At 57.8% G+C, this 25,115-nt stretch overlaps 2 protein-coding genes across 10 annotated transcripts; both read right to left on the reverse strand.

Annotated features, from left to right (window-relative positions):
* Positions 1-51: 51 nt before the first annotated feature.
* TMC4 (transmembrane channel like 4) lies at positions 52-12,816 on the reverse strand. 3 transcript variants are annotated; one of them, XM_027618295.2, is made up of 15 exons: positions 12,672-12,807; positions 11,795-12,008; positions 10,130-10,275; positions 9,603-9,760; positions 9,203-9,324; positions 4,010-4,157; positions 3,241-3,408; positions 2,865-3,028; positions 2,472-2,598; positions 2,082-2,179; positions 1,612-1,795; positions 1,194-1,324; positions 944-1,099; positions 450-528; positions 52-353 (listed from the first exon to the last, which is right to left on the reverse strand). In XM_027618295.2, exons 1-15 carry the CDS (start codon positions 12,748-12,750, stop codon positions 285-287), a joined length of 2,043 nt encoding a protein of 680 aa, XP_027474096.1. In that variant the 5' UTR covers positions 12,751-12,807; the 3' UTR covers positions 52-284. The 3 variants fall into 3 exon arrangements, with proteins under 3 accessions (XP_027474096.1, XP_027474095.1, XP_027474097.1); XM_027618294.2 differs by having other exon boundaries at positions 9,603-9,835; XM_027618296.2 differs by lacking the exons at positions 52-353; positions 450-528 and having other exon boundaries at positions 963-1,099; positions 1,194-1,269; positions 9,603-9,835; positions 12,672-12,816.
* A 182-nt stretch (positions 12,817-12,998) lies between these two features.
* MBOAT7 (membrane bound O-acyltransferase domain containing 7) lies at positions 12,999-24,920 on the reverse strand. 7 transcript variants are annotated; one of them, XM_027618389.2, is made up of 8 exons: positions 24,693-24,919; positions 23,893-23,971; positions 23,657-23,786; positions 22,993-23,119; positions 21,208-21,367; positions 18,727-19,087; positions 16,692-16,868; positions 12,999-14,015 (listed from the first exon to the last, which is right to left on the reverse strand). In XM_027618389.2, exons 2-8 carry the CDS (start codon positions 23,966-23,968, stop codon positions 13,628-13,630), a joined length of 1,419 nt encoding a protein of 472 aa, XP_027474190.1. In that variant the 5' UTR covers positions 23,969-23,971; positions 24,693-24,919; the 3' UTR covers positions 12,999-13,627. The 7 variants fall into 7 exon arrangements, with proteins under 7 accessions (XP_027474190.1, XP_027474191.1, XP_027474192.1 ...); XM_027618390.2 differs by having other exon boundaries at positions 23,893-23,990; XM_027618391.2 differs by lacking the exon at positions 24,693-24,919 and adding an exon at positions 24,562-24,669 and having other exon boundaries at positions 23,893-23,990.
* Positions 24,921-25,115: the final 195 nt, after the last annotated feature.

A 25,115-nucleotide genomic window follows, 5' to 3' on the forward strand; every position in this document is an offset into this window, starting at 1 on the left:
TGTGTCTGGCTCTTCCCCCACCCCCCAGCCTCGGGATGCAAGTTATAAAGAGTGCTCTGTAACCTCAGCTGAGTTTATTGATACAAGAGGTTAACCGGAGAGTAAGGGGCTTGGCAGGGTTGGGGGACTTCAGGGCCCTGGGAATCTCCGAATCCCAGGGCTGTAAGGGCTTGGGGTCTTCTCAAGTTCTCTCCTTTTACAGATGACGCACCGGAGGCTTACAAAGGGTCCGGGGGCAGGTCCAGACTAAAATTGGGACATCGTCCTGACCCAGGCTAGGGAGGTCAAGGAGCCCCGTTGGCCGAGCTCAGGGCCACAGCGCGCTGCGCCAGGAAGACCTTATTCCGCGCCTCCTGAGGAAAGGGTAAAGAAGTGGAGGTGAGACAGACCTTTCCCCCCTATTTCTTTACATATCCAGGACCCCTTCCCACGAACCCGGTCTGGCTCACCGTCTCTATTTGGCGTTTGAGCTCAGAGATGAGACGTCCGTAGGAGTTAGCCAAGGCCACGGTATATGCCATCAGGATGCTAGACAAGACAGAAATGGAAGCCAGAACGCTCTTAGAATATCTTCAATGTAATGGCTCCTTAGAAACCAGGGATCTGGACCCCCAGCCCCTCTTCCCTCAGACCCAGGAGTCCAGGCCCCCGGCCCCCTCAGACCCAGGAGTCCAGGCCCCCAGCCCCTCCTCCCTCAGACCCAGGAGTCCAGGCCCCCAGCCCCTCCTCCCTCAGACCCAGGAGTCCAGACCCCCGGCCCCCTCCTCCCTCAGACCCAGGAGTCCAGCCCCCCCAGCCCCTCCTCCCTCAGACCTAGGAGTCCAGACCCCCAGCCCCCTCCTCCCTCAGACCCAGGAGTCCAGAGCCCCAGGCCCCTCCTCCCTTAGAAACAAGGGGCCCCCAGGGCACACAAACTCAGATTCAGGAGTCTGGGCTCCCTCACCTGGAGATTAACAGAAGAGGCACAGCAAAAGCTTGGGTTCCCAGGAAAAAGAGAAAGTTCTGGACGGTCTGAGGGAGGCTGGAAATAGACTCAGGGATCTGGGCCCAGATGGACGACTGCCCTTGGAATGGACCACACAGCTTAGAAGGTGGGATCCTGAAGAGGGCAGAGACAGGCAGTGTTCAAAGATGGCCAAGATTCAGAATCCTGGAGGAGGGTGGGGGGAGGGGCAGGTACCTCTCACACTTACAGGAAGATGCTGTAAAGCACGGGAACAGCGGAGATGGCCAGACCCAGGAGAAGGACCATGGGGAAAAAGAAATTCGCTGTGGAAGCCCGAAAGGTGCGAGAAGCCGGGGAGCAGGTGGAGAAAAGGGTTAACTGTCAGGAGAAGGAGACACAAGACTGAGTCCTAGCCTGTCCTTTTTCATCACCCAGGAGTCCTGGTCCCTCCTCAGTCAGGAACCAGAAGTCCCTCGTCCTTTGCTGCCATCAGACCCGGGAGTCCGGGTCCCCTCTTCCCTTGGACGGAAAAGTTACGACACCCTAAACCCCTCCTCCCACATCCAGGAGTCTGCCCTCCAGCCCCCTCCTCTCTCAGGATCTAGTAGCTGGGGACCCTTGTTCTCCTCCGCCTCCAGGACCCAGGAACCCGCCACACTCCTCACCTTCTTCAAACAGAAAAGTAGCAGGAACTTGGCCGTGTTGAGCAGAGGTAGTAAAGGGCAGAAAAAACTCCCTACCCAGACCACCGTCTGTGCGTAGATGAGCCCGAGCACTTCGTCGGGCACCTGGAACTCCTGGGTTCCCACCACACGACCCAGCGCCCCGGGACAGAGGCCACAGAGTAGTCTGGGGGACAGGGCGGGGCCGAGTCAGAGGCGTGGCGGCCCCCTTGCCCCGCCTCCGCCATCCCGCCCACCAATGGGAAGTGAACAGATCTGAATAGGGGTGGAGCTTTCGAAGTCCGGGAGGGTGTGTGTCCGGAGGCCGACGCCCGAGGGCTAGAGGTAGGGGCGGGGCCAGAGGGAAGTAACTAGGTAACAGGGGGCCTGGTCTGCGGACCTAGGGCAAAGAAATGGAGCAGAGGCGGAGCTAGCAAGGGGGGTGGGGGCACTGTGAGGGGCGGGGCGCTCACTTCCGAGGAAACTGGATGAGCAGCATGACAGCCACGCCAGTCAGCAGGTCAAAGAGCAGGAGTTTGTACATCTCCTGCCCCAGCCGAGTCTCCCAGCACTGAGGAAGGAAGTCATGGGTCAGGAAGACCTCAGGACCCAGGCACCTGGAGGCCCAAGCATCCAAGTCTCCAAATCACAAGCGTGTGAGATCCTAACAATCCTTTCGGGCCGGGAGGGTGGGGGTGGGGGTGGGGGAAGGTCCTCAGTTTTTTTCGAACATCCGTAAGCTAGTCCTCAAGGGGAGGGTGTTCTAGCACCTTAAGCTCCTCCTTCCTCTCACACCTGGAGTCTGGACTCGCCTAGCATCTCCTGTCCTCGAAAGACCCAGGATTCGGGGCCCTTCTCCTCACCGGTAGTTCCTTGAAATTGTAGCCACAGATTTTGCACTTCTCAGCCTCAGCCTTGCCCCCACAAGTGATCTGATCCCAGAGAGAGAAGAGCAGGACTAGCAAGGAGGCCAGGCGGAGAAACACGGTCCTGGCAAGGAGAAGGGAAAGGCAATCAGCACTGACCAGTGCTCACCCTGCCCCCACCCACACCCCCACCCCCGCTGCATGGAACACGCTCACAATTCTCCCGTCTTCACAGATGAAGAAACCTAGGCTCTGTGAACAAGAGGAAGGATTTGAATCCAGATCTCACTGGGTCCCGTATTCTGGGGATTTCCGTGCCTTATGTGCTAGAGCCAGTGTCCTTCAGACCAGCCCTGCTATCATCCCTAGCACACCCCCAAAGGCTAGAACCTGAGCAGGATAAAAACAATCTGGCGGCTCCTAGTGTAGCCCTCCAGTGGGGCAATGAGCTTGAACACAGGTGGCAGCAAGAAGTTGACCCCAGAGATGAAGATGGACGGAAGGTAATCCACCCCGAGCTTTAGCAGTGGCATCTGCTGGACAGGGGGCATCTCCTAGGAGAGAAGGTGGACCAAGCAAAGAGACCCTGGGGTTCTGGTCCTCCAGAACCTTCCTACACATCCTCCCCCAGCACCCGAAGTCCAAGGTTCAAACGTATGCCCCCTTCCCTCCTAAGAGCCCAGGAATTATAGACTTCAGTCCCCTCCAACCTTGGAAAAGTAAGTGCCGGGACCACAGGACCCTCCTCCCCCAGGACCCTCCACACCTGCAGCTCTACAGTGGCCCCTGTAGCCCAGTAGACTCCATAGAAGGCTGCTCCCAGGAGTGCAAGCACCAGCAGATTGAGCAGGATCCGCACCGACCACACCCGGGCTTGCTGGCCCAGGGTCCGTACCGCGGCCTGGCGCCGCACCACAGCTTCTTCCAGCTCCACCTGAGGCCAGGAAAGATGTCCATTTGGGCTCAATTCCCCCACGCCCTGCAGGTGGTTCAGAGCCCCCTGCTCAACCGGAACCAATAGAGCAACACCCCTCTAAGGACTTCTACAATCCTTGTTCCAGTCCCTCCACGGTCCTCTAGGGGACAATTTAGATCTCCCGGCCCCGCCCCTCCACAGCTCCGCCCAGCACCCCATACCACGGGCCACGCCCCACAACGTCACACCCCGCCCCTCGAGGCCCCGCCCGGTGCCCCAAGCCCCGCCCTTGAGGGCTGAACCAGCGTTCCAGATCCTGCCCCCGCGCCCCGCCCCACACGCATGCCCGGTGCGGAGTTCCAGTTCTTTGTCAAGCCCCTTCGGGCCCTAACTCTTCACCTCGAACGGAGGAGCTTCCGGCCCCGCCCTCTCCCCGCTGCTTGCTTTTTCGGGGACCCTTTGACATCAGGTATCCCTATTGCGGCCTCCTCCCAGCCCTCTCATTTCCCAAGGGCCGCCTCCTTAGGAGAAAGCTCCACCCAGCGTCTCTCGGAGCCCCACCCCGCTCGGGGCCCCGCCCATGTTCTTGGCCCCGCCCCCTCCGGGCCCCTGAGCGCACCTGCAGCTCGTAGAGGATGCTGCGCTGGCGCAGCCGCACGTGCACATCCCCACAGAGGCCGAAGTCCCAGGCGGTGAACACCCGGTGGCTGTAGCTGGTCAGGGTCCCCGACTCGGCCAGCAGCGTCTGTTTCAGTCCTGACACGGAGCTAAGGGAGGGAAGACCCAGGAGACGGGGTGTGGAAGGTCAGCCACGAGTGCGGGGACACCCCTCTCATGGGACACACCGGGAAATGAACCCTAGGACCTTGGGCGTTTGGCGAGCGGCCACCTAGCAGAGAAAGAGTCGGAGACGTAGAGACAGTCATTGGAGACAAAGACCGGGAGAGAGGTTCAGGGGCAGTCTCGGGAAGACAGACACCCAGCGGATAGCGACAGAGCTCCAGAAAGAAGGGCACGGGGACCCAGCGTGAGGAAGACAAAGACCCTGGGGAGACTGAGAGCCCAAAGCGGGGGGTTCAGAGAAGGGGGGGCAGTGAAATGAAGGCAAGACGGCTGGAAAGAGGGGTCAGAGACTCAGAGGGAAGGACAGACGTCCAGAGAAGGGAGGATGGACACTCGAAGTGGGGCGAAGACCCAGGGAGGGGACAGAGAAGCAGAGAGAGCGAGGGGCGCCAGGGTGGCTCAGTCGTTAGGCGTCTGCCTTCGGCTCAGGTCATGATCCCAGGGTCTTGGGATCCAGCCCCGCATCGGGCTCCCTGCTCCGCGGGAAACCTGCTTCTCCCTCTCCCACTCCCCCTGCTTGTGTTCCCTCTCTCGCTGTGTCTGTCAAATAAATAAACAAAATCTTAAAAAAAGAAAAGCAGAGCAAGGGAAAGAAACAGAGAAAACTGGGCAAAGAGCTCCATATCCACCCTCACCGCCCCGGCACAAGCCCCCAGCATCTCTCGAGTGGACGATTACAGAGGACTGCCATCTGGTCTCTCTGCTTCCACCTGTGCCCTCTTGAATCCATTCTGTTCCTTTTTATGGAGATTAGGTGGTACTGCTGTTTAAAACTTATTTCACAGCTTCTCCTTATTTTTGAAGTTTAGGCTCCTTCATAGCACATCCAGCCAGCAGCATGCACCCGATCTGGCCCCCACCTACTTCTTGAAGTTCAAATCCTGTCCCTCCTCCTTCTCTTCTTGGCCTTTCCTTCCTCAGAACACTCCAAACCTCTTCTCACCACAGGGCCTTTGCACGTGCTGTTCCCCCTGCCTGGAATGCCCGGGTCTTAGCCGCTCACCTGGCTGGTTCCTTCTCCTCCTTCTGGTCTCTACCTACAGGTCACCTCCTCAGTCCTTTATTGACCGCTCCATTTAATGAGTGTCCCCACCCATTCTCTACCCCAGGGGATGGCAAACTCTGGCACCAGTTTCAGTAAATAAGGTTTTACTCCAGTTCACTCATTGACTTACTGTCTACAGCTGCCTTAGCCCTACAACAGCAGAGTTTGAGACAGACTGGCCAGAAAATGAACGAAAACATGAACATATTTCCTATCTGGCCTTTATCAGGAAAAAATTGCTGATCCCTGTTCTATCAACTCTTATCATATTATCTCATTTGTTTTCTATATAGTACTGCTCCCAAACTGAAATCGCTGATCTGCTTTTTAACCTAAAATTGGCTTTTTATTTCTCTCTCCGTTCATCTCGCCTCCTGTAGGAGGACCCCCATCTGATAACCCTGGCACAGCACCTGGCATTTAGGAGACACTTCACTTTTTCAAGTCCTTGGTTTCCTTCTTGACCACAGTCCCCCACCCCCCAGGAACTCCCAGTCTTGCCTGAATGCCAGTGTATCCCAGATTTGCATCTCCAGTCCGGACCCGTCTCCAGAAACCCACATATGCAACTGCCTACTCACCATTCCCCTTGTTCATCCACAAGCCACTTCGGAACCAACCGGCCCAAACTGCATGCCCCGCCGACACAGCTGCCTCCGGCTCTCCCCATCGCAAGGGCGGCAACACTGCCCTTCCCGGTGCTCAGGCTCAACACCCGGAGTCATTCCTAACTTCTCACCCTCACCATGCCCCACCTCCAATCATGAGGGAACCCTCTGGGCTCTACTCAACATACATCCAGAGTCTCCCTTTTATATGAAGAACAAAACAGGCCGAAGCAGTCCATGCTGTGAACAGAAAGGATGGGGTGGAGGGAGTTGGCGGGGGGAGGCGGTAACTTGAGATCTTGAGGGGACTTCTGGAGGCTGGTCATGTTCTATTTATTGATATGGATGGGAACATATCAAGCTCTATTCTTCGGTTTCTGCATTTTTCTGGATATGTGTGATATTTTAAAAATTATATATATATATATATATATATATATATATATATATATATATACAGTCAACTAATATGTGAGAAGAGAGCCCACATACTCAATGGGGGGAGGAGAGTCTCTTCGACAAATGTTGCTGAGAAAACTGGAGAGCCACATGCAAAAGAATGAAATTGGACCTCAATCTTACACCACTCACAAAAATTAACTTGAAATGTATTAAACACTTAAACATAAGACCTAAAACTGAAAAAAGTCCTAGAGAAATAAAAAGGAAGACCTCCTTGACATTCATCTTGGGGACAATTTTTTGGTTAGGACACCAAGAGCACAAGCAACAAAAGCAAAAAGGAGTAAGTGGGACTACACCCCACTTAAAAGCGTCTGTCCAGCAAAAGAATGCACAGAATGAAAAGAAAACCTATGGAATAAGAGAAAATATATGCAAATCATATCTGACATTGGGGTTATTTAGAAAAATATAAAAAGAACACATACAATATTCGACAGCAAAAAAAAAAACCCAAAACAAAACCTCAATTTAAAAATGGGCAGAGAAATCGAAAAGACATTTTTCTGAAGACATCTAGATGGCCAACAGGTACGTGAGCAAGTGTTCATCATCACTGATCGTCAGGGAAATGCCAATCAAAACCCCAATGAGCTATCACCTCACACCTGTCAGGATGGCTCTCATCAAGAAGACAAGAGGTAGGGCGCCTGGGTGGCTCAGTTGGTTAAGCGACTGCCTTCTTCTCCGGACATGATCCTGGAGTCCCGGGATCGAGTCCCGCATCGGGCTCCCGGCTCAGCGGGGAGTCTGCTTCTCCCTCTGACCCTCTCCCCTCTCATGCTCTCTATCTCATTCTCCCTCTCAAATAAATAAATAAAATCTTTAAAAAAAAAGAAGAAGACAAGAGGTAACACTTGTTGGTGAGGACGTGGAGAACAGGGAACCCTCGTGCACTGCTGGTAATGAAATCAGTGCAGCTACTATGAAAAACAGTATGGAGGTTCCCCCCCCAAAAAATTTAAACTAGAAGTACCATACCATCCAGCAATCCCACTTCTGGGTATATATCCAAAGGAAATGAAAAGAGGATCTCAAAGAGACATCTGCACCCCAACATTCACTGCATTATCAACAATAGCCAAGATATGAAACAACCTGAGTGTCTCTCAATGGATGGATGAAGACGTGATATATACATGTAGAGCAATAGGATATTATTCAACCACAGGAAAGAAGGAAGTCCTGCCATTTGCAACAACATGGATGGACCGTGAGGGCATTATGCTAAGTGAGATAAGTCAGACAGAGCAGACACTGTATGATACCACTTATTTGTGGAATCTAAAAACGCTGAACTCCAGGAAACAGAGTAAAAGGGTGGTTACCATGGGACACATAAAGGTCCAAGGATATAAACTTCCAGTTCTAAGTTCTGGGGACCTAATGTACAACATCCTGACTATAGCTAACAATACTGCATTATATACTTGAAAGTTGCTAAGAGAGTAGATCTTAAATGTCATCACCAAAGACATGACTGTGTGAGGGGATGGAGGCACCAGCTAACTACCGTGGTAATCATGTTGCAATATATAAATGTATCAGTTCAACACTTTGTACACCTTAAGCTTACACAACGTTATTTCTGTCAGTTATATCTCAAGAGAGCTGGGGCGGGGGAGTAGAAATTCAATTAAAAAAAAAAGAGGGGCGCCTGGTTGGCTCAGATGGTTGAGTGTCTGCCTTCGGCTCGGGTGATGGTCCCGGGGTCCCGGGGTCGAGCCCCACATCGGGCTCCTGGCTCAGTGGGGAGCCTGCTTCTCCCTCTGCCTCTCTCCCTGCTCGTGCTCTATCTCTGTGTCTCAAATGAATAAATAAAACCTTAAAAAAAAAAGAAATATCCAAAATTGACCACGGCCACCACCCTGCTCCAAGCCCCCACTGTCTCTTGCCTGGATTACAATTCCACCTGCTGCGGGTTTACCCATCCCTTACTCTGTTCCCTCCCTTCTTTCCTTCTTGCCTCTCCTTCTTCCTCCCTCCCTCCCCCTCTCTCTTCCACAGAGCCAGAGAGGAAGAACCCTTTATAAAACCGAAATCAGATCAGGGTGATCTTCTGCTCAAGGACATGCAGTGAGTCCCATCTCGCTTGGAAAGCATCCAAATCCTTTACGGAGTGCAGGTGCACCTCCATCGCTCTCCCCACCTCCCTCCGCTTCGGCCCCACCAGCTGCCTAGTGCACCCTCCACCACACCACCCTGCTCCTGCCTTGCTCTGGCTGGGCCCTCGGCCTGCGATGCTCTTCCCCCGGGGATTTCCTTGACCAAATCCCTTTCCTTCTCAGTGTCTTTGCTTAAAGGTCATGGCTCAGTGAGGCGGCCCCCGGGCACCTAAAAGACAGCAGTGCACCTCACCTGCAGTGTCCAGAGCCCTGATCACCTGCTAACATGCCACGTCATCGACTCGTTTACGGCTCATTGCTTATCACCTGTTTCACCTGGTAAACTGTCAGCTCCACCAGGACAGGAGTCGGTCGGGTTCTTGTTTGTTGTCCTGCTTTACCAACTTTCTGGAACAGCGGCCCGCACATAGTCGGGGCTTAACACGTATTTGTTGCGGGAATGAACGATCGCCCCTGTGAGTTTCCTACAGAGCACTCTCCCCTCCAGAAAAGATGCAGTCACTTTGTTTGGCTCATATCATACCTTCCCCTCCTACCCTCTAAGCCACAGGAAGGAGAAACTGCCCATCTTAATCACTGGTCTTTAGCACGTATGAAGCATTTTTAAATCTGATTTCAGCTCCAACTGAGAGGAAGGGGTCACAGAGCAAGACTCTGGATTCCTGGGGAGGGGTCTTCTCCCACCACAAGTCCCTCCCCACGCTCCCAGGGGGCCCGGGGTTACTGACCGATGGAGGATGAGCAGCAGGTACAGGAGACCAATGACAAAGACGGAGCACAGGTAGGTGACTGCCAGGCGTGGGCGGGGCGGGTAGAACCCATAGAAGAGAGGAGACCATTCTAGAAAACCCTGCAAAGGGAGAGGGCACCGTGTGGTTGGGCAATCAGAATTGGGGGGCAGGGCGCCTGGGTAGCTCAGATGGTTAAGCGTCTGCCTTCGGCTCAGGACATGGTCCCAGGGTCCTGGGATGGAGCCCTGCATCGGGCTCCCTGCTCCGCGGGAAGCCGGCTTCTCCCTCTGCCTCTGCCTCTCTCTCTCTGACTTTCATGAATAAATAAATAAAACATTAAAAAAAAAAGAATCGGGGGCACTGAGGTTCAGAGGAGGGGGTTCTCCCAGGGACGCACCTCTCCGGAGAGCAGGTTGAAGAGATGGGTGGGGAAGGTGACCAGGCCTTGGGGGTTGGGGTTGTAGAAGCCGCAGGGTGAGGAGATGTCAGGGCCAGGGGGGCCCGGGGGAGTCCCTTCCAGCCAGGTGGGCAGCAGCGTCATGCAGGCCTTAAGTACTGACGCCAGCACGTTGAGAAGCAGCAGGAAGCGCAGCAGAGAGAAGTAGGACTCAGTGCCGGCGCCAAATTGGCCTGCAGGGGGCGCCAGAGAGGCCTGGGGCTCCTGTCTGAGTCCGGACTCCCGCGGCCCTCAGACCCAGGAGTCCGGACCCCCAGCCCCTCCGCCCTCAGACCCAGGAGTCCAGGCCCCAGCCCCTCCGCCCTCAGACCCAGGAGTCCGGACCCCCAGCCCCTCCGCCCTCAGACCCAGGAGTCTGGACCCCCAGCCCCTCCGCCCTCAGACCCAGGAGTCCTGCCCCCAGCCCCTCCGCCCTCAGACCCGGGAGTGGGGCCTGCCCCAAGACACCAGCCTCAACCCCACCGCACCCCCAATTCTCTTCAGCGTCCACGACCAGGGTTGCAAGGTGCTCAGGCCTGCCTTCATCTTCTCCTTGGACCGCCGAAGCCGCAGGGCCCACTGTGCGGATCTGGAACCTGATCCCTGAGCCACCTGGTCCCTGGCATGGCTCTGCCTGGTAGGGAAACAGATTCAGAGACAGAATAGGAAAGGCCCAGCAGCTCCAACTGGACACCACCCAAATGTAGAAACAAGACAACAGTGGGACCAGGAAGTAAGTTGCAGGACATCGGTAACTTGGAATTACTCCACAGCAACAGGAAGAGACACAGCGAATGCATAAAAAGCCAGGCAGGATATCGAGACTGCAGGGATCTGTGTACAGAGCTCCAGAGCAAACGCACACCCTGCTCTTTAGGGATGCACTCGAAGGTGGCAAAGCTCTACAGGAAAGCAAGGAAGAGATCGTCAGGGGCGCCCGGGTGGCTCAGTCGTTGGGCATCTGCCGTCAGCTCAGGTCATGATCCCAGGGTCCTGGGATCGCCCCGCGTCGGGCTCCCTGCTCCGCGGGAAGCCTGCTTCTCCCTCTCCCACTCCCCCTGCTTGTGTTCCCTCTCTCGCTGTGTCTCTCTCTGTCAAATAAATAAATTTAAAAAATCTTAAAAAAAAAAAGAGATTCATAGACGTCTGGGATATGGGGCATGTGGGGTGCTTCTGGGTCCCACAGAGCTGTCTCTTGCCCTATGTGGAATTTGTCTGGGATCTCTCGATGGGAATCTCTCAGTGTATACAGAATGTTTGGTACACTTTTCTGTAGGCAAATATCATAAAGGAAAAGTAAAAAAGGAAAGGTGTGATCCTGTGATTCCTAATAAATATATATCTGGTTTTTGTCCCTCTTCCTGGCACAGAGGTTTAAAAACCCTTGGGATGCCCTAAGTGATGAGATAAAGGCGTCTTGTAACATAAGTGAGGTGACTTTTGGACCCCAACTACGAGTGCGGGCTGGTTGCCAGGGGGAGGGGAGGAGCGGGGCTGGAGGCTGAATTCCATCACCGGTGGCCAAAGATTTAATCAAGCATGCCTGTGTGACAAAACCACCCTAAAACCCCAAAATGATGGGGTTTGGAGAACAATTTCAAGACATACGACCCCAGACTCAGAAGGGCCTTGCACTTGCTTCTCACGTTCTGCTGTTCTCAGGTACACATGCATAACACAGGTATCCCACACTTGCCCAAAGTTCCAGTGCAGTGCTTTGTTTTTAGGAAAGACCCACATGACTCTTTGCTTTACGGAAGGTTTGCTAGGACGCCAACCTTTGGATAGCGGGGGACACCTATAATTATTGACCAAGCAGCCCAGCACGTTCATTGTTCACCAGCCCTGCAAAGCGGGTAGACTGGGAAGGGAAAGATGGAAGAGGCAGAGACACAGAGAGGAAAACACGAAGAACGGATTTCAGGCATGGGGAGAAATCGCCAGAGTAGAGACAGAGAACATGAACCTGGGCGAGGGAAGAGTCCTGGAGTCAGGGAGACAGGACTCTTTGGAGTCAGAGAAAGCAGGGACACAGGCAGTTTGGGGAAAGAAGCCAGAGAAGCAGAGAGAGGCAGCCGAGTGAGAAGCAGACACAGCGCCAACAAGCCAGACTATGGTCCTTACCTGGCTGGGAAGCGGGAAATGAGCCTCACCTGTGTGCCCGGCGGGCCTGCATGGGCCAGGGCAGTTCCCGGGAGGGGAGGGGCTCCTCCAGCTCCTTTTGGGTGGCTTCTGCGATGGCCTGGATGTTCCTCTCTCCATCTTCTTCCTCCTCCTCCGATGCCCCCCACGGCAGAACCCCAGGACCTCGGTACCGAAGGGTAGCAGCACTGGGGAGCTCATTGAGCACAGAGGAGAGCGACGGGCCTGGGGCAGGACAGCAGGGGCTAGGAGGGCCCAGGAGTCCCAGCCCCCGGCCCCTCCTCCCTCAGACCCGGGAGTCCAGCCCCCAGCCCCTCCTCCCTCAGACCCGGGAGTCCAGCCCCCAGCCCCTCCTCCCTCAGACCCGGGAGTCCAGCCCCCAGCCCCTCCTCCCTCAGACCCGGGAGTCCCGGCCCCCGGCCCCTCCTCCCACAGACCCAGGAGTCCAGGCCCCCAGCCCCTCCTCCCTCAGACCCAGGGGTCCAGGCCCCCGGCCCCTCCTCCCTCAGACCCAGGGGTCCAGGCCCCCGGCCCCTCCTCCCTCAGACGCAGGAGTCTGGGCCTCATGCCCCCTCTGCAAGCACCCAAATGTGGGCCCTCTAGGCCCCTCCTCCCTCAGGACTGAGGAGCCCACTCTTCAGCTTCCTTTTCTCCCTTATTCAGGGATTTTTCACCCTGGCCCCCCTCCCCTAAGACTGGAGTCTGGACCTCTAGACTCCTCCCCAAGACGCAGGAGTCCCAGCCCCTGGTTCCCTTCTTCCTCAAAAAGCCGGGAATCAGAATCCCTCCCCCTCCTGCCCTCTGGACCCTGGAGTCCAGTCCTCCCTTCCCTGCCTCCCTCAGGATTCCCACCAGCCCGAGGGGCTGGACACCCCCCCACTGCCCCACCTGCTCTGGCCTCCTGGGGTACCGGCCACCCTCCAGAGGAGCCCCAGGCCTCCGGTTCCCACGTCGGGCGCTCGTCCATGGCCCCAGGTGAAACTGCTTCCGTCTCTAGGGGCCAGCTGGGCGGGGACCGCCCCAGGGAAGGAAGGGACCTGGGCAGGTCCATACCTGGCCAGCAGGTGGCTCAGGGCGGGGAGTACGAAGTACTTGCCACCAGGTATCAGGGCGGCTGCTCCGGAAGGTCTCCTGGCAACCGAAACGCCCGGACGCCCGAGCACATCACCTTGTGGCTGCGGGAGCCCCACGCCTGATCACCCCCAGACACACGGATGGTCTTCGTGAAACATTTTATTGGGGGAGTTCACACATTCTGGCCCTATTTTAGGCCAGAGAATGACAAGAGGGGGACAGGAGCGCTGGGGCTGAGGTGGCTCCGATGGAAGCTACAAGAACCACGTCCAGAGGTCTGCTCCTTGGCGCTTCAGGTTCCCCGTTAGGAAATGGGAGGGTTATGTTCCCTGCCAGGCTTGAAACACTGTTCTAGGAACGTCGGGCAAAGGCCTCCAGAGAGGTTTCCCACTCCCAGAACCTTCCGGGCAGCTTCCGCCCCACACCGTGGGGCCAGAAAAGGGGAATTTGACGGGGAAACGCTGTGGCCCAGGGGCCCCTGCTGGGGGGGGCTTCCCCTCTGGACAACACCTTGACTTTCCAGGAGGGAAAACAGCCTCCTGAGCCCTCAGGGCAGAGGGCAGGGGAGCAGGGAGGGCACCCCCGCACCCCGCCTTGCTGCATGGGGGGGGGGGGCAGAGCTGAGGAATGAGAATCCTCCCCAGGCCCTCAGCCAAATCCAGCTCTTTCTGGGAAAAGACACAGCAGCCTGGTGCCCGCGATTCCCAGGCAAAAGCGTGGTGGCTGGGCTGACGCGCCCAGGGAGGGTCGCGGCGGCAGCCGCCTCCTCCCTACTCCTCCCGGAGCTTTTCTGGGGCAAGGCTGGTGGCCTGGGGTGCTGTCTTCCTCCGGCTGGGGCTGCCCCCACCCAGAGCCAGCCCCAGCCCCAGGGCGGCCATGGCCAGGATGTGGATGCAGAAGTAGATGGAGGCCCAATACCGTAGTGTGTCTCCCAGGGAGAGCAGCACGAAGCCCATGCACATGTAGTCATAGGCACGCATCTTCAGGAACCAGTGCACCCAGTCCCAGGCCTTCTGGGCCCCAGGGCTGAGTTGCCCCCGCAGGGCTGACTCCAGCCGGTCCTCGGCCGCCAGGCACAGCGGGATGGTCAGGAAGCTTAGGTAGTAGCCAGGGTGCAGGCCGTGCCAGTAGGCGCTCAGCAACATGGTCCAGGCGCTCCTGGGGGAGGGGCTGAGATTCAGGACCCAGGAGCCCAGCCCCTCCCCCCTCCCCCCCACAGGAGCCTAGCCCCCCCCAGCTTCCTCCCAGGCTCAGAGCCCAGCCCCCCGCCTCCTCCCCCCCCCCCCCCTCCCTCAGACCCAGGAGCCTAGCCCCCCAGCCCCAGCTTCCTCCCTCAGGCTCAGGAGCCCAGCCCCCAGACCTCCTCCCTCAGACCCAGGAGTGCAGACCCCAGCCCCCTCCTCCCTCAGACCCAGGAGTCCAGCCCCCAGGCCCCTCCTCCCTCAGACCCAGGAGTCACTACTCTCTTCAGGAACCCAATTAATCCCTGCTTATCACATCTTTCCTTAAGACCCACGAACCCAAGCCCCTGGCCACTTCTTTTTGGGGATCAGTATAATTTCTGATTCATGAAGACTCAGAAATCTCCAGCTACGTTTCCCTATTGTTACGAACCCAAACATGCTCTCTGTGGAAGACCCACAAATGCAGGCTATGGTCCCCATTTCCATGGAAGACACAGAAATCACAGCAGGTTCTGCCATGGACTATGGCCTGGGGTGGGGATGGGGGTTCTTCCTTGTCTGTGGGTCTATTAAAGGTGAGTTTTTTTCCGTTTTGGTCATTTTCCTAGGGGGTTACTTGCAGCATGCATCACAGCCTGGTTTAACGCTAGTTCACGAACCAAACTTTCTTTTCCTACCTGTGGCGGAGAAAGAATTCTCTGGGCTGGGAGCATTTCAATGATGGTCCCAACAGGGAGAAGCAGGGCAGTGAGGCACACGTGAACCGGCCCCGGGCACCCACAACTCCTCACAGGCACACCTGCGCTCTGGGCTTGAGCCCTACTCTGTGGGCCATCCGGCCGCTCCTCTGTGCAGCGCACTCTCCAAAGAACAACGCTCCCCTTCAAACCTTCCCCCGTCCCATCCTCCCTCCAACCGCTCAGGCTGGCTTTCACTTCCGCCCTCCAAACGGCTCCCCTCAAGGCTGCTGGAGATTTCCTCATCCCATCCCCCCCAACCCCACACCTCTGTCTACTGAAGCTCCTGACATCATGCGACACAAGAGATCGCTCCCTCAGCCTTGAAACACTTGGTTCACCTGGCTCCCACCTGGGAAGGAACACTTTCCTGACTGTCCTAGCTCATGGGCTTTGTCCCTAGTCCACACCAGGGCTTCTCAATCTCAGCACTCTCAACATCTGGGGCTGGATCATTCTGTGCTGTAGGAAGGCTGTCCCGTGCCTCCCAGGATGTGGAAGAGCCTCTCCAGCCCCTAACCCCCGGCCTCTAACCCCTGGATGCTAGTAGCACCTCCCAGTTATGACCAAAAACATTTCCAGATGTTGCCGAATGCCCGCAGGAGTGTGGGACAACCGCCCCCAGTTGAGAACCTCTAATGTAAACGCTGGAGCGCCCTGGGCTTTGACCCGATGCTCGGCCCCGGAGCCTTCAGGATCACCTCTACCTGATGCTGAGTGTCCACTTCTTACCCCGACCTTCTCCTGAGGCGCCAGCATCACCCAACTAATGACCTATCCAGTAACTGCAGCTGAACATGACAGTCACCCCGGGGTCAGTGACGCTAAACCCCTCTGACTCCCTCATCCAACCCACTCCTGAAACTGCCTCCTGCCCGGTCTCCCCATCCCAGGATTGGCCCTTCTGTGCCCTCTGTCACCCACAGCCACCACCTTGGCATGACGCTTCATCTCTGCACTTTCTCATCCCCACATCCACTCTGTGCCAGGCCCCGACCGGGCACCCAGGTAAGTCTGGCTCCCGAGTGGCCATCAGGAACGGCTTCATGATGAGAATGTGTCAGCTGCAACCTGACCTCACGTGCTGGCTCTGGGAAGGCTGAGGGACACTCGGCAGGTTACCTAACCTCTCTGAGCCTCCATTTCCTTGTCTTTAAAATGAGGATAGTAAGGGGCCCCTGGGTGGCTCAGTCGTTAAGCGTCTGCCTTCGGCTCAGGTCATGGTCCCAGGGTCCTGGGATCGAGCCCCGCATCGGGCTCCCTGCTCGGCGGGAGGCCTGCTTCTCCCTCTCCCACTCCCCCTGCTTGTGTTCCTGCTCTCGCTGTGTCTCTCTCTGTCAAATAAATAAATAAAATCTTAAAAAAAACAAATGAGAATAGTAAGTCCTACATCCTAAGGCTGCACACATCACAATGTCTGGCACAAAGCTTCCACTCGCGAAATACCAGAGAAGTGGTGGGAAAAAAGCTAACATACAGTGACCACTCACCTGGCGGGCCCCACAGTGAGGACACGTCACACGTTATCTCGCTTCGTCCTCACATCAACCTATGCAGCAGGTAACAGCATTACCCCCATTCAAGAGTTGAGGAAACACGGCTTAGCTAACTCATTAAGGTTTCTCCGTAGCTGGGCAGGGCCAAGATTCCCGAAAGTCTGGCCAGAGTCCATAGGATTCAGTACACTGCTTCTGTCGGAGAAGGCTGACTTTACAGAGGTGGAAACTGAGGCCCGGGGTAGGAGGGGTAACGATCTACCCAAGAGCACTGCGAACCCATGGCAGGGCAAGAGCCCCAAGAAACTACAACTCCCATGACCCTCAGGGGCGGAGGCCCGGCCGCGGGGCCGGCGGGCAGCCCCAGAGGCTACCGGGAGGTGTAGTCGCGTGCTTGCGCAGGGCAGGCTGGCTCACCTGAAGACATAGGAGCGGGAGGGCGCGCTCTTGTAGATATACTGTGCCAGCCACCACTGCACCGTCATGTTCCAGTACCGCATGCCAGCCCGCACCCGCACGCAGAAGTCAGTGCCGTAGCAGTCGATGTTGCGGATGGTCTCATAGTCGTACTCCAGGGAAGCCGCCTCCTCCGGACTGGGGGGGGTGGAGGGTGAGGGTGGGGGACAGACATGCAGCTCAGCCAGGCCCCCTCCCGACGCTGGCTCCTGTCCCAGCCCCGGCCGCTCAGGAGGGGATCACGGCCAGGCAAGAGCTCTGGCTGCCACATTTGCTAGGGCAACAGGGGAGGGTAGCCCAGGAGGAGCCTTCTCGGGGAGGAAGACGGGTGGGGGGCGCAGTTCACCGACAGTGGGGTCCTCCTCCTCTTGGTAACGGGGCTGCAGCAGCAACGAAAGGTCTGTGGGGGCTACAGTTGCTAAGCTACGAGTCCTTAGCAACCTGGCCCTTCGCTGGTCTCAGAGGCCAGGGAAAGGCGCTTCCTTAGCAACCAAGCTCACTACCTTCCGAGAAGCCCCCAAGTGTGGTCCCTTCTGAGTAGTCAAGACACTGTGGTTGCCAGGGAAGGAGCATCCCTAACAACGAGGGGGTCTGCGGTTGCTAGGGCGATGTTCTGGACCCACGTGACTCCTTGCCGTCTCTGTTGCTAGGGAAAGTGCATTCCTTAGCAACAAGGCCTAGGATGTTTAGAAACGCTTCTAGAAAGGCCTTTCCTGGCAACTGGTCCCTATGATTGTTTAAGATGTGTCATCTCCAGCAACACGGTGGCTCCTGAGTCCCTGTTGCCAACACCCCCAGCAGTGGCGAACATCCTGCACCTACCGGAACCGCTGGTGGCTTCTATTAATGGAACCGAATCCATCTATTAAGAGTGGGGCCCAGCAGATTTAGAAAAGCCTTCAATTCCTGCTTGACCTTTTCTGGGAGACACCCTCTCTAGTAACTGGAGGTCCACCCATGGTTACTAGGGCAGTGGCTGAAATTCGTGTGGGGTGCTGCTTCCCCCTTAATGGAATGGCTGTCCGTGACTACTAGGGGATGGCCCAAACTGAGCAAGGAGGAACTCATAGTTTACATTGATGGGCTGCTCCCCCCCAGCCCTAGCCCCAGGCAGAAGGCCACCCCTGGTTGCCTGGAACAGTGGTGCAATCCATTCCCAGTTGCTGGGAGCATCATTTCCCTAGCAACATAGAGGCAACACTTCCTTAGCAACAAGACGCCGCTAGTTAGTGGCAGTGTGACCTACCTAGCAACTAAGGAGATGTTGTACCTAGCAAGGACGGAGATGTAGCACTGTTAACCAGGTCAATCCATCCTTACCAGGGTACATCCTTGGTAACGGTAGGAAAGCGACCTGCAGTGGCTAGGAGTGATGTCCCCTCAGCTAGAGGGCAGCGGGGTCAGGGATGCTATTTCCTTATAAGGTTCAGGCTGCCAGTACATCCCATGGTTGGGGGTGTGTGTGTGTGCTGGCTTCTAGCAACAAAGGCCAGTCTAGGGGGGTCCATTTACATAGCAATGAAAAGCAAGTCTGTGGCAGGAAGGGGCAGGCCATGGTTGCTAGGGAAGTGCCTCTCTAGCAAAGAGGGGCAGTCTAGTTGCTAGGGAACCATTTCCCTAGCCACAAAGTATGGGCCCCAGCCCAGCACAAAGATGGTAACCCAAGCAACCAGGAACAATCGAGTTACTGGGGTGACACTTCCATGGCAACAGAGGGTGGCACATGGTCGCTAAGAGACCACCTTCCTTCTCCTAGCAACAGAGAGTGGTCGGCCATCCCAAGAGGTGACAAGCAGTAGCACGAGGGGCAGTGGGAGACCCGGGAGGGCCGCTCCCTAGGACAGGGGTAGGGGGGCTGTGGCGGCCAAGGGGCAACACTGCACTGACAACCGGTGGTGACCCCCCCCCCCCCCGCTCCCCTCCCTGCTAGGGGCAGGGCCAGCCAGTGGTGATGGGGCCTGCCGGGTCTTGGGAAGCCTCCCTCCCGCTGCCTGACCTGCTAGGGGGTGGGCATTGGAGGGTGGGGCCGCCCCCGGCCCGGGCTTTGGCGGCCACGGGGTAGGCCCCGAAGCCGGCAGCAATGCAGCCGCACTCGGCGGCAATCCAGGCCACGTAGAAGCGCATGCGGAAGGCGAAGAAGACGGGGACCATGTAGAAGAGGCGGGCGGGCAGCGGGCGGGCGTAGAAGGCGTCCTCACGCACGGCCTCCAGCGGGAAGAGGTGTGAGGATAGTAGGAAGAGCAGCCCGAAGAGCGGGGCGGGCCAGGCCCGGCGCAGGAGGGGACGCAGGCTGGGCACGGCCCCCGGGAACGGCTGCTCCAGCCAGTCCAGGTACGTGCGGTAGCGGAAGAACGGGCCTGTGGCGGGAGGGAGGAGGGCCAGCTGGTCAGACTCCACGGGGCTGGGAGGGTGGCCACAGCTCGGGGTCTGGAGGCCAGGTCATGGTCCCAGGATCTCAGTCTCCCCTGAGATTGGGGAGCTGGGGTGGGGGGGAGCAGAGACTTGGGGAGGGGCCTGAGACTGGGGAGCTGGGGGGAAACAGAGACTTGGGGAGGGACCTGAGACTGGGGAGCTGGGGAGCTGGACGGGGGAGCAGAGACTTGGGGAGGGGCCTGAGATGGGGAGCTTGGAGGGGGCGGGGGAGGAGGCAGCTGGTCAGACTCCAGCGGGCTGGGAGGGTGGCCACAGCTCGGGGTCTGGAGGCCAGGGGCCTGAGACTGCAGAGCTGGGAGAGGGTGGGGGTATGAAACCCATAACAGGGGAGGGAGGCTCAGACAGAAAGGGACAAGAAGCCAGTGAGTTGGTAGGCTCCTGATGTTAGGGGTCCTGAGTTCCAGCCACACGTTGGGCACTGGGTGTGGAGGTTACTTAAACATACAATTTCAAGTGTGGTGTATATACACCATGGAGTATTACTCAGCCATCAAAAAGAATGAAATCTCGCTATTTGCAACAACGTAGATGGAGCTAGAGGGTATTATGCTGAGCAAAATAAGTCCGAGAAAGACAAACACCGTGTTATGTCACTCATGTGGAACTTAGGAAACAAAACAGATGAACATAGAGGAAGGGGGGGGAAAAACAGAGAGGGAAACAAACCATAAGAGACTCTTAACGAGAGAGGACAAACTGAGGGCTGATGGAGGGAGGTGGGGGGGGGGGCTGGATGGGGGAGGGGCATTAAGGAGGGCAGTTGTTCAGATGAGCCCCGGGTGTTGCATGTAAGTGATGAATCACTGAATTCTACTCCAGAAACCAATGTGACGCTATATGTTAACTAACTAGAATTTAAATAGAAGTTTAGAAGAAAAAAATTAAACCTATAAAATAAAATCTTAAAAGGAAGAAAGAACGCAGAGAGGGGGAAGTTCACAGGACTCAGAGAAAGAAAGAGGCCAGCCAGCCAGATCGAGAGGAACGGAGACCCGGAGAAGGGGGTGCTATGGAGACAAGTCCCTAAGAAAGATGGGGACGGATGAGCCAGACCCCGAGGGCCGGGGGTGAGCTCTGCACGAGGGAGGAGGCAGAGCAGCGCTTCTGGGGAGGACGAGGGTGGTGTGAGAAGTCAGAGGGTCGCAGGGGCCGGGTTCCCGGCCTTGCAGGCACTGAGGACTGGGGGTTCTGTTCGAAGAGCTAGGAAACCGCCATAGGCTGGGAAGTGCTGGGGTATGGTTTCCCTTGCCCCCTCCCCCGCCCCCCGCCCCCCGCCGGGCGGGCACTGCAGGGGGTCACTGATGGAGAATGGGACACAGTTGTAGCCCCTGAGATGCGGTGATGACCTGGCCCTGGCCCGGGGGAGGGCGGAGCAGTGGAATGAACAGAAGTGACAGCCTCCCAGGTCACACAAGACCAGAGACAGCAGGATCCCATCCGTAAGTGGTCAGAAAGGGCCAATCTAGAGAGACAGGAAGCCGACCAGTGGTGTCCAGGGACTGGGGCAGATGGAGGTTGGAGGGATGATGGCGGAAGGGCCCAGGTTTCCTTGTGGAGTGACACAATTGCCCTACAGTGACAGGGTGGTGGTGGTTGCACGACTCCGCAACTGCACTGAAAACTAGCGAATGGGATGTAGTTTTCAGTGGGTGAGTATCGATGACAGTTCGGTAAAGCTGCCGTCAAAAGGAGAACCTTCTGGGAGGTCAACGTGAGTGAAAAATATTCCCTGAGGCGCAAGTGGGAACAGAACGTGAACATTTGTTCCCTGGTGGCAGAAACATCAGGGCCGTGTGGACCTTTCTGCTTCATCCCGTGTGCTCCTAAGAAGCCACAGGAATCCCTGAGGCCGGGAACAGCCTGTCTGTCCTCTGGGGGAGCCGTGGGAGAGTCTGAGCGAGACCCAGGCCTCCATGCTGGCCCTTAGAGCAGCAGATGCTGGAGTGGAGGCAGGAACACCAAGCGGGCGCAGACCCCCAGGTGCGAGGTGGAGACAGGGTGACGAGGTGCAGGAGGCAGGCCTGGGGGCTGCAGGCACACTCACCTGTCATGATTCCCACGTAGCAGTAGCTGTAGCTGAGCGTCTCCATCAGGGAGGGAACGTCGGGCAGGAGCCCTAGGCTGGGCCCCTTGCTGAAGCCGGAGGCCATTTCCTTCCTCTGGGCCAAGTGCAGGTCCTGAACTTCACTGGCCAGACTCACCAGCTGGGAGGAAGGGGCGAGGGCAGGGGACAGATCAGACAGAAGAGGCAGGGTAGTGGCTTCTTGCCCGCCAACCCTCCCTCCTGGGCCCTTCTACCTCGGTGCTCCCTTTCCTGGGTTCTTCTGCAGCCCGTGGCTTGATACCACCCATGCTCTCATGATCTCCAAACTGTACCCCTGGACTGGGCTCCTCCCTCCAACCCCCAAACCCCTCAAGGTGCCTTGTGTCATTAGTAGTCGGGTGCCTACGGGGCTCCTCAAACTTCACACATCCAGAGGGAAACACAGTATCACCCCCACTCCCCACAGCGGGTCCTCTTCCAGCCTGTCTCCTCAGCAAATGCCACCAGCAGCCAATTAATGGCTCAGGACAGAAACCTTCCTTACTCCCCAAATCTAATCCCGTAGATCTTAGAGTCTGTCGCTTTTGTGTTGCCTCCCCCCCTCCCCGGGGCTGAATGTATGTGGCCTGCCCGCCCCCCCCACCCCTGTTCTCTACCCCTCTCCGCAGACCCTGGGCTGGGCCTACAGCAGCAGGCCTCAGCCCGGCTTCCCGCTTCCCCTGCCTCCTGCCCATCAGGAGCCCTGGGCGGAGAGGGGGCAGGCAGGCGTTGAGGGCTGGGCTTTCCTTCCCTTGTAAGATCACCTGGGGCTGGCTGTGCCCCTCGACCGATCTTCTCGAGGTGGGGGCTACCCGGCTGCCGGTCCAGGATTCCTGCACTGTCCTCTGTGGCTCCTCAAACCCCCCCCAGCGCAGGATCTCCTGCTGGAGTTCTGACTATCAAGCCGCTACTGCTTGTCAGCAGACTTCTGATCAAGGAGGCCATCCTCACCCTTCCTGCCCTTCCCGTGGCAATTCCATCAGCATCCAGGGCGTATTTCCAGACATGTAAACCTGGTCACTTTTACCTCTTCTGGCAACAAACCAAACCACCATTTCCGGTGGATCCTGGGCCCCATGGGAAGCCCAGAGCCCTCACCCTGGCCCCGTTCCCCTTCCTTCTCCTGATGAACACTCGCTGGGGCTAGCACAGGCCTGCTCCCACATCCTGAAAGCTCTTCCTCCAGCTCTTGGCTAACCCACTCCAGCCTGCCCCCGCCTTCCCGTGCAGAAGCCAGGATGCCAACGGGACCTGGTTTACTACCTCGTGTGACTGTCCTGGATGGAGCTCAGCACCCAGGAGCTCCTGACTTTTCGGTCTGGGGTGGGGCCTGGGGATCTGCTTTCACCCATCTTCCCGGGTGATACACAGCCAGACACGGGCGTCCTGGTTTTGTGCCCTTAGGTAAGTGCCTTCTCTCCAAAGCTGTTTTTCCTACTTTGAGAAACGGCTTGCGACCAACATGCGCTCCTCGAGAACGCGCTGGTGAAGCACTTAGCTCACGCTCTGGCACGCTGCACACACCAAAGGACGCCGACGGGTTATACTACGTGGATGGGGGTGGGGGGGGATGTACTTCTTTACCCCAGAGAATAGCTGAGAAGTGAAGTCCCACCCCTGGGGGGCGTGGGAGATAAAAGCCCGCCTCCCCTGCGCCTCCCCTGCTCCCCATGGGAGTGGGCGAGAGGAGGAGGTGAGGATGGGGAGTTCAGGCGGCACAAAGGGAGGGCTGGAGGGCAGTCTGACCTTCAGCGTGAGCAGCAGCTGGACGGCATTGGTGAAGGGCGTGGGAGTGGGCAGGCCCAACAGGCTGAGTGCGCGGAAGAACAGGAGGTAGGAGAAGGTCCAGGCGAGGGCGAGGGCATGGCAGGAGCTGGGGCAGAGGCAGAAGGCCAGCTGTGCTGGGTACAGGGCCCTGGCCTCCGCCTCCCCCAGATTCTAGCTCCGGATCCTCCCACACCGCCCACAGAAAATGGGAGAGCGACCGTGGAAGAAGGGGCGCAGCCACACAGAGATGCGCGACGAGAGAGGAGAGAAGGAGGGCTCAAGAGAAGCTTTCGGGTGAAAACCCTCCGGTCCTCCATTTTTTCTGCAGGAGGCAAGCAAAAGGGAGGGAAAGAGACGTAATAGAAACACGAATGGTGGCAGGGCCAGTGCAAGTCCTCCTTTCCCCTGAATACATGACTTGGACATCAAGGACCAGGCCAAACACACAAGGACGAGGCCCAGAAGAAAAGGCAGAAGAGGAAGAAAAAAAGAAAAACAGGCCAAATGACACAGAGAATTCGGAGAGTAACAAGAGACACTCAGAGACAAAGGCAGAAAGGGAGACAGACCCAGGGAGGAAACAGGTTGCTTCCTCCTTCCCCTCTGTTTCCCCCCTCCCCACGCCCCCCCCCCAAATCCTCACCAGGGCTGGGCCTGGATGAGGGCCCAGGTCCCAAGGATGGTGATCAGAGAATGCAAAGTGTGGGGGCCGCAGGTGAACAAGGTGAGCCCCAGGCCCACAGCTGCTGCCCCCCATCTCTTCAGCCCAGGTCCTGCAGGGAGAAGGGACAGCATAAGCCTGGAACCTTCCAGGGAGTCCCCTGCCCGGTCTCCCCCACGCCCCCCCCCAATTTTCCACTGGGGGGGAACCTGACTCACCAGCTTTCTTAAAGAGGAAGCCGATGGGGATGGAGGTAAGAAGAACCACTAGATAAGTCCATTCTTCAGGCGACATGGTCTGGGGGAGGGGCGGAGGTTTGTAGTAAGAACCCAAGAGTCCGTCCTTCAGCTCTTCCCCCTTGGAGGATTCAGGAATCCACTCTCCCTAGTCCCCAGTTGTCGAGGATCATGGAGTCCTACCCTCAGCTCCTCTCCTCTCGAGAGCAGGGGGATCCGGACCTCCAGAACATTCCTCCTCCCAGGATGAAGGGATCCACCCCCAGCCCCGCTTTTCTGCGAACCCAGGCCACCAGCCCTCTCACCCTGTGAGAACCCAGGAATCCCGACCTCTCAACGCCTCTCTGCGATCGCAGAAATCAAAGCTCCTCCCCCCACCCTCACTGAGGACCCAAAGACTCAGACATCGCTTTCTGAGAACCCAGAAACAACCCTTGGCCTGGGCCCTTCCCTTGGAGAGCCCAGGATTCCAGAGCTCCCAGCCTCCTCCTCCTTCGAGGATCCAGGAGCGCAGCCCTCCCTCTCCGAGAACCCAGGCTCCGGCCTCCACCTCCTCCCGGGCTGCAGACGCGCCTCCCACCTAAAGCCCGGAGGACGCCCCCCACCCAGCTCCTCCCCAGCTTCCCGCCACCCCCCCAGCACAGGTCAGACCTCCTCGGCAGAGCCACAGGCGGTTACGCCACTCCCCTCTCGGCCGCGTTCTCGGCTCCTCGCCAGCCCCGGTCGGCCGGCGGGTCCGCAGCCCCCCGCCTCGCCCCCGAAGCGCCCCCGCCCCGGCCCACCTGGGCCCGGCTCCACGCCGCGGCCAAGCAGTCCCGGCCCACGGGCGCCCCGGCTCCGGCCACGCCTCCCCCGCCGAGCGCGCGCCGCTCTGTCGCGGTCCGGGGCCGGGTGCGCGGCACCGGCAGGCTGAAGGCCAGGCAGGGAGGCGGCCGGCTCCGAGCGCCCGCGAGGACCACTCCGCCTCTGCACCTGGACCTCACGGCAGCCGAGCCCAGAGCACGTAAAGAGGCGGGGCCTCGAGCTTGGAAGGAGGAGGGGCCCGGAACTTCGGGCTCGGAGGGACGTGTCGGGACCGGGGGGAGGCGGGGCCTCCGCTTCGGGTTCCTTCGGGCAGAACCGGTGGCAGTTTGGAGGCGGGGCCACAAGCTTCGGTTTATTTCGGAGGTCTCTGTTCGGATGTAGGCGGGACCAAGAGCTTCGGC

This window comes from Zalophus californianus, chromosome 17 (genome assembly GCF_009762305.2).
Source record: "Zalophus californianus isolate mZalCal1 chromosome 17, mZalCal1.pri.v2, whole genome shotgun sequence".
Lineage (NCBI taxonomy): Eukaryota > Metazoa > Chordata > Mammalia > Carnivora > Otariidae > Zalophus > Zalophus californianus.

Coding starts and splice junctions, on each gene's coding strand:
- TMC4 (XM_027618294.2), bottom strand. CDS start 12,750: ATGGACGAGCGCCCGACGTGGGAACCGGAGGCCTGGGGCTCCTCTGGA. Junction 9,836..10,129: donor GACGCTGAAGAGAATTGGGG/GTGCGGTGGGGT, acceptor CGCCCCCTGCAG/GCCAATTTGGCGCCGGCACT. Junction 529..943: donor CCTCTTCTGTTAATCTCCAG/GTGAGGGAGCCC, acceptor TGTCTTGTCTAG/CATCCTGATGGCATATACCG.
- MBOAT7 (XM_027618389.2), bottom strand. CDS start 23,968: ATGTCGCCTGAAGAATGGACTTATCTAGTGGTTCTTCTTACCTCCATC. Junction 23,120..23,656: donor CTCATCCAGGCCCAGCCCTG/GTGAGGATTTGG, acceptor CCTCTGCCCCAG/CTCCTGCCATGCCCTCGCCC. Junction 19,088..21,207: donor CTACGTGGGAATCATGACAG/GTGAGTGTGCCT, acceptor CTCCCGCCACAG/GCCCGTTCTTCCGCTACCGC.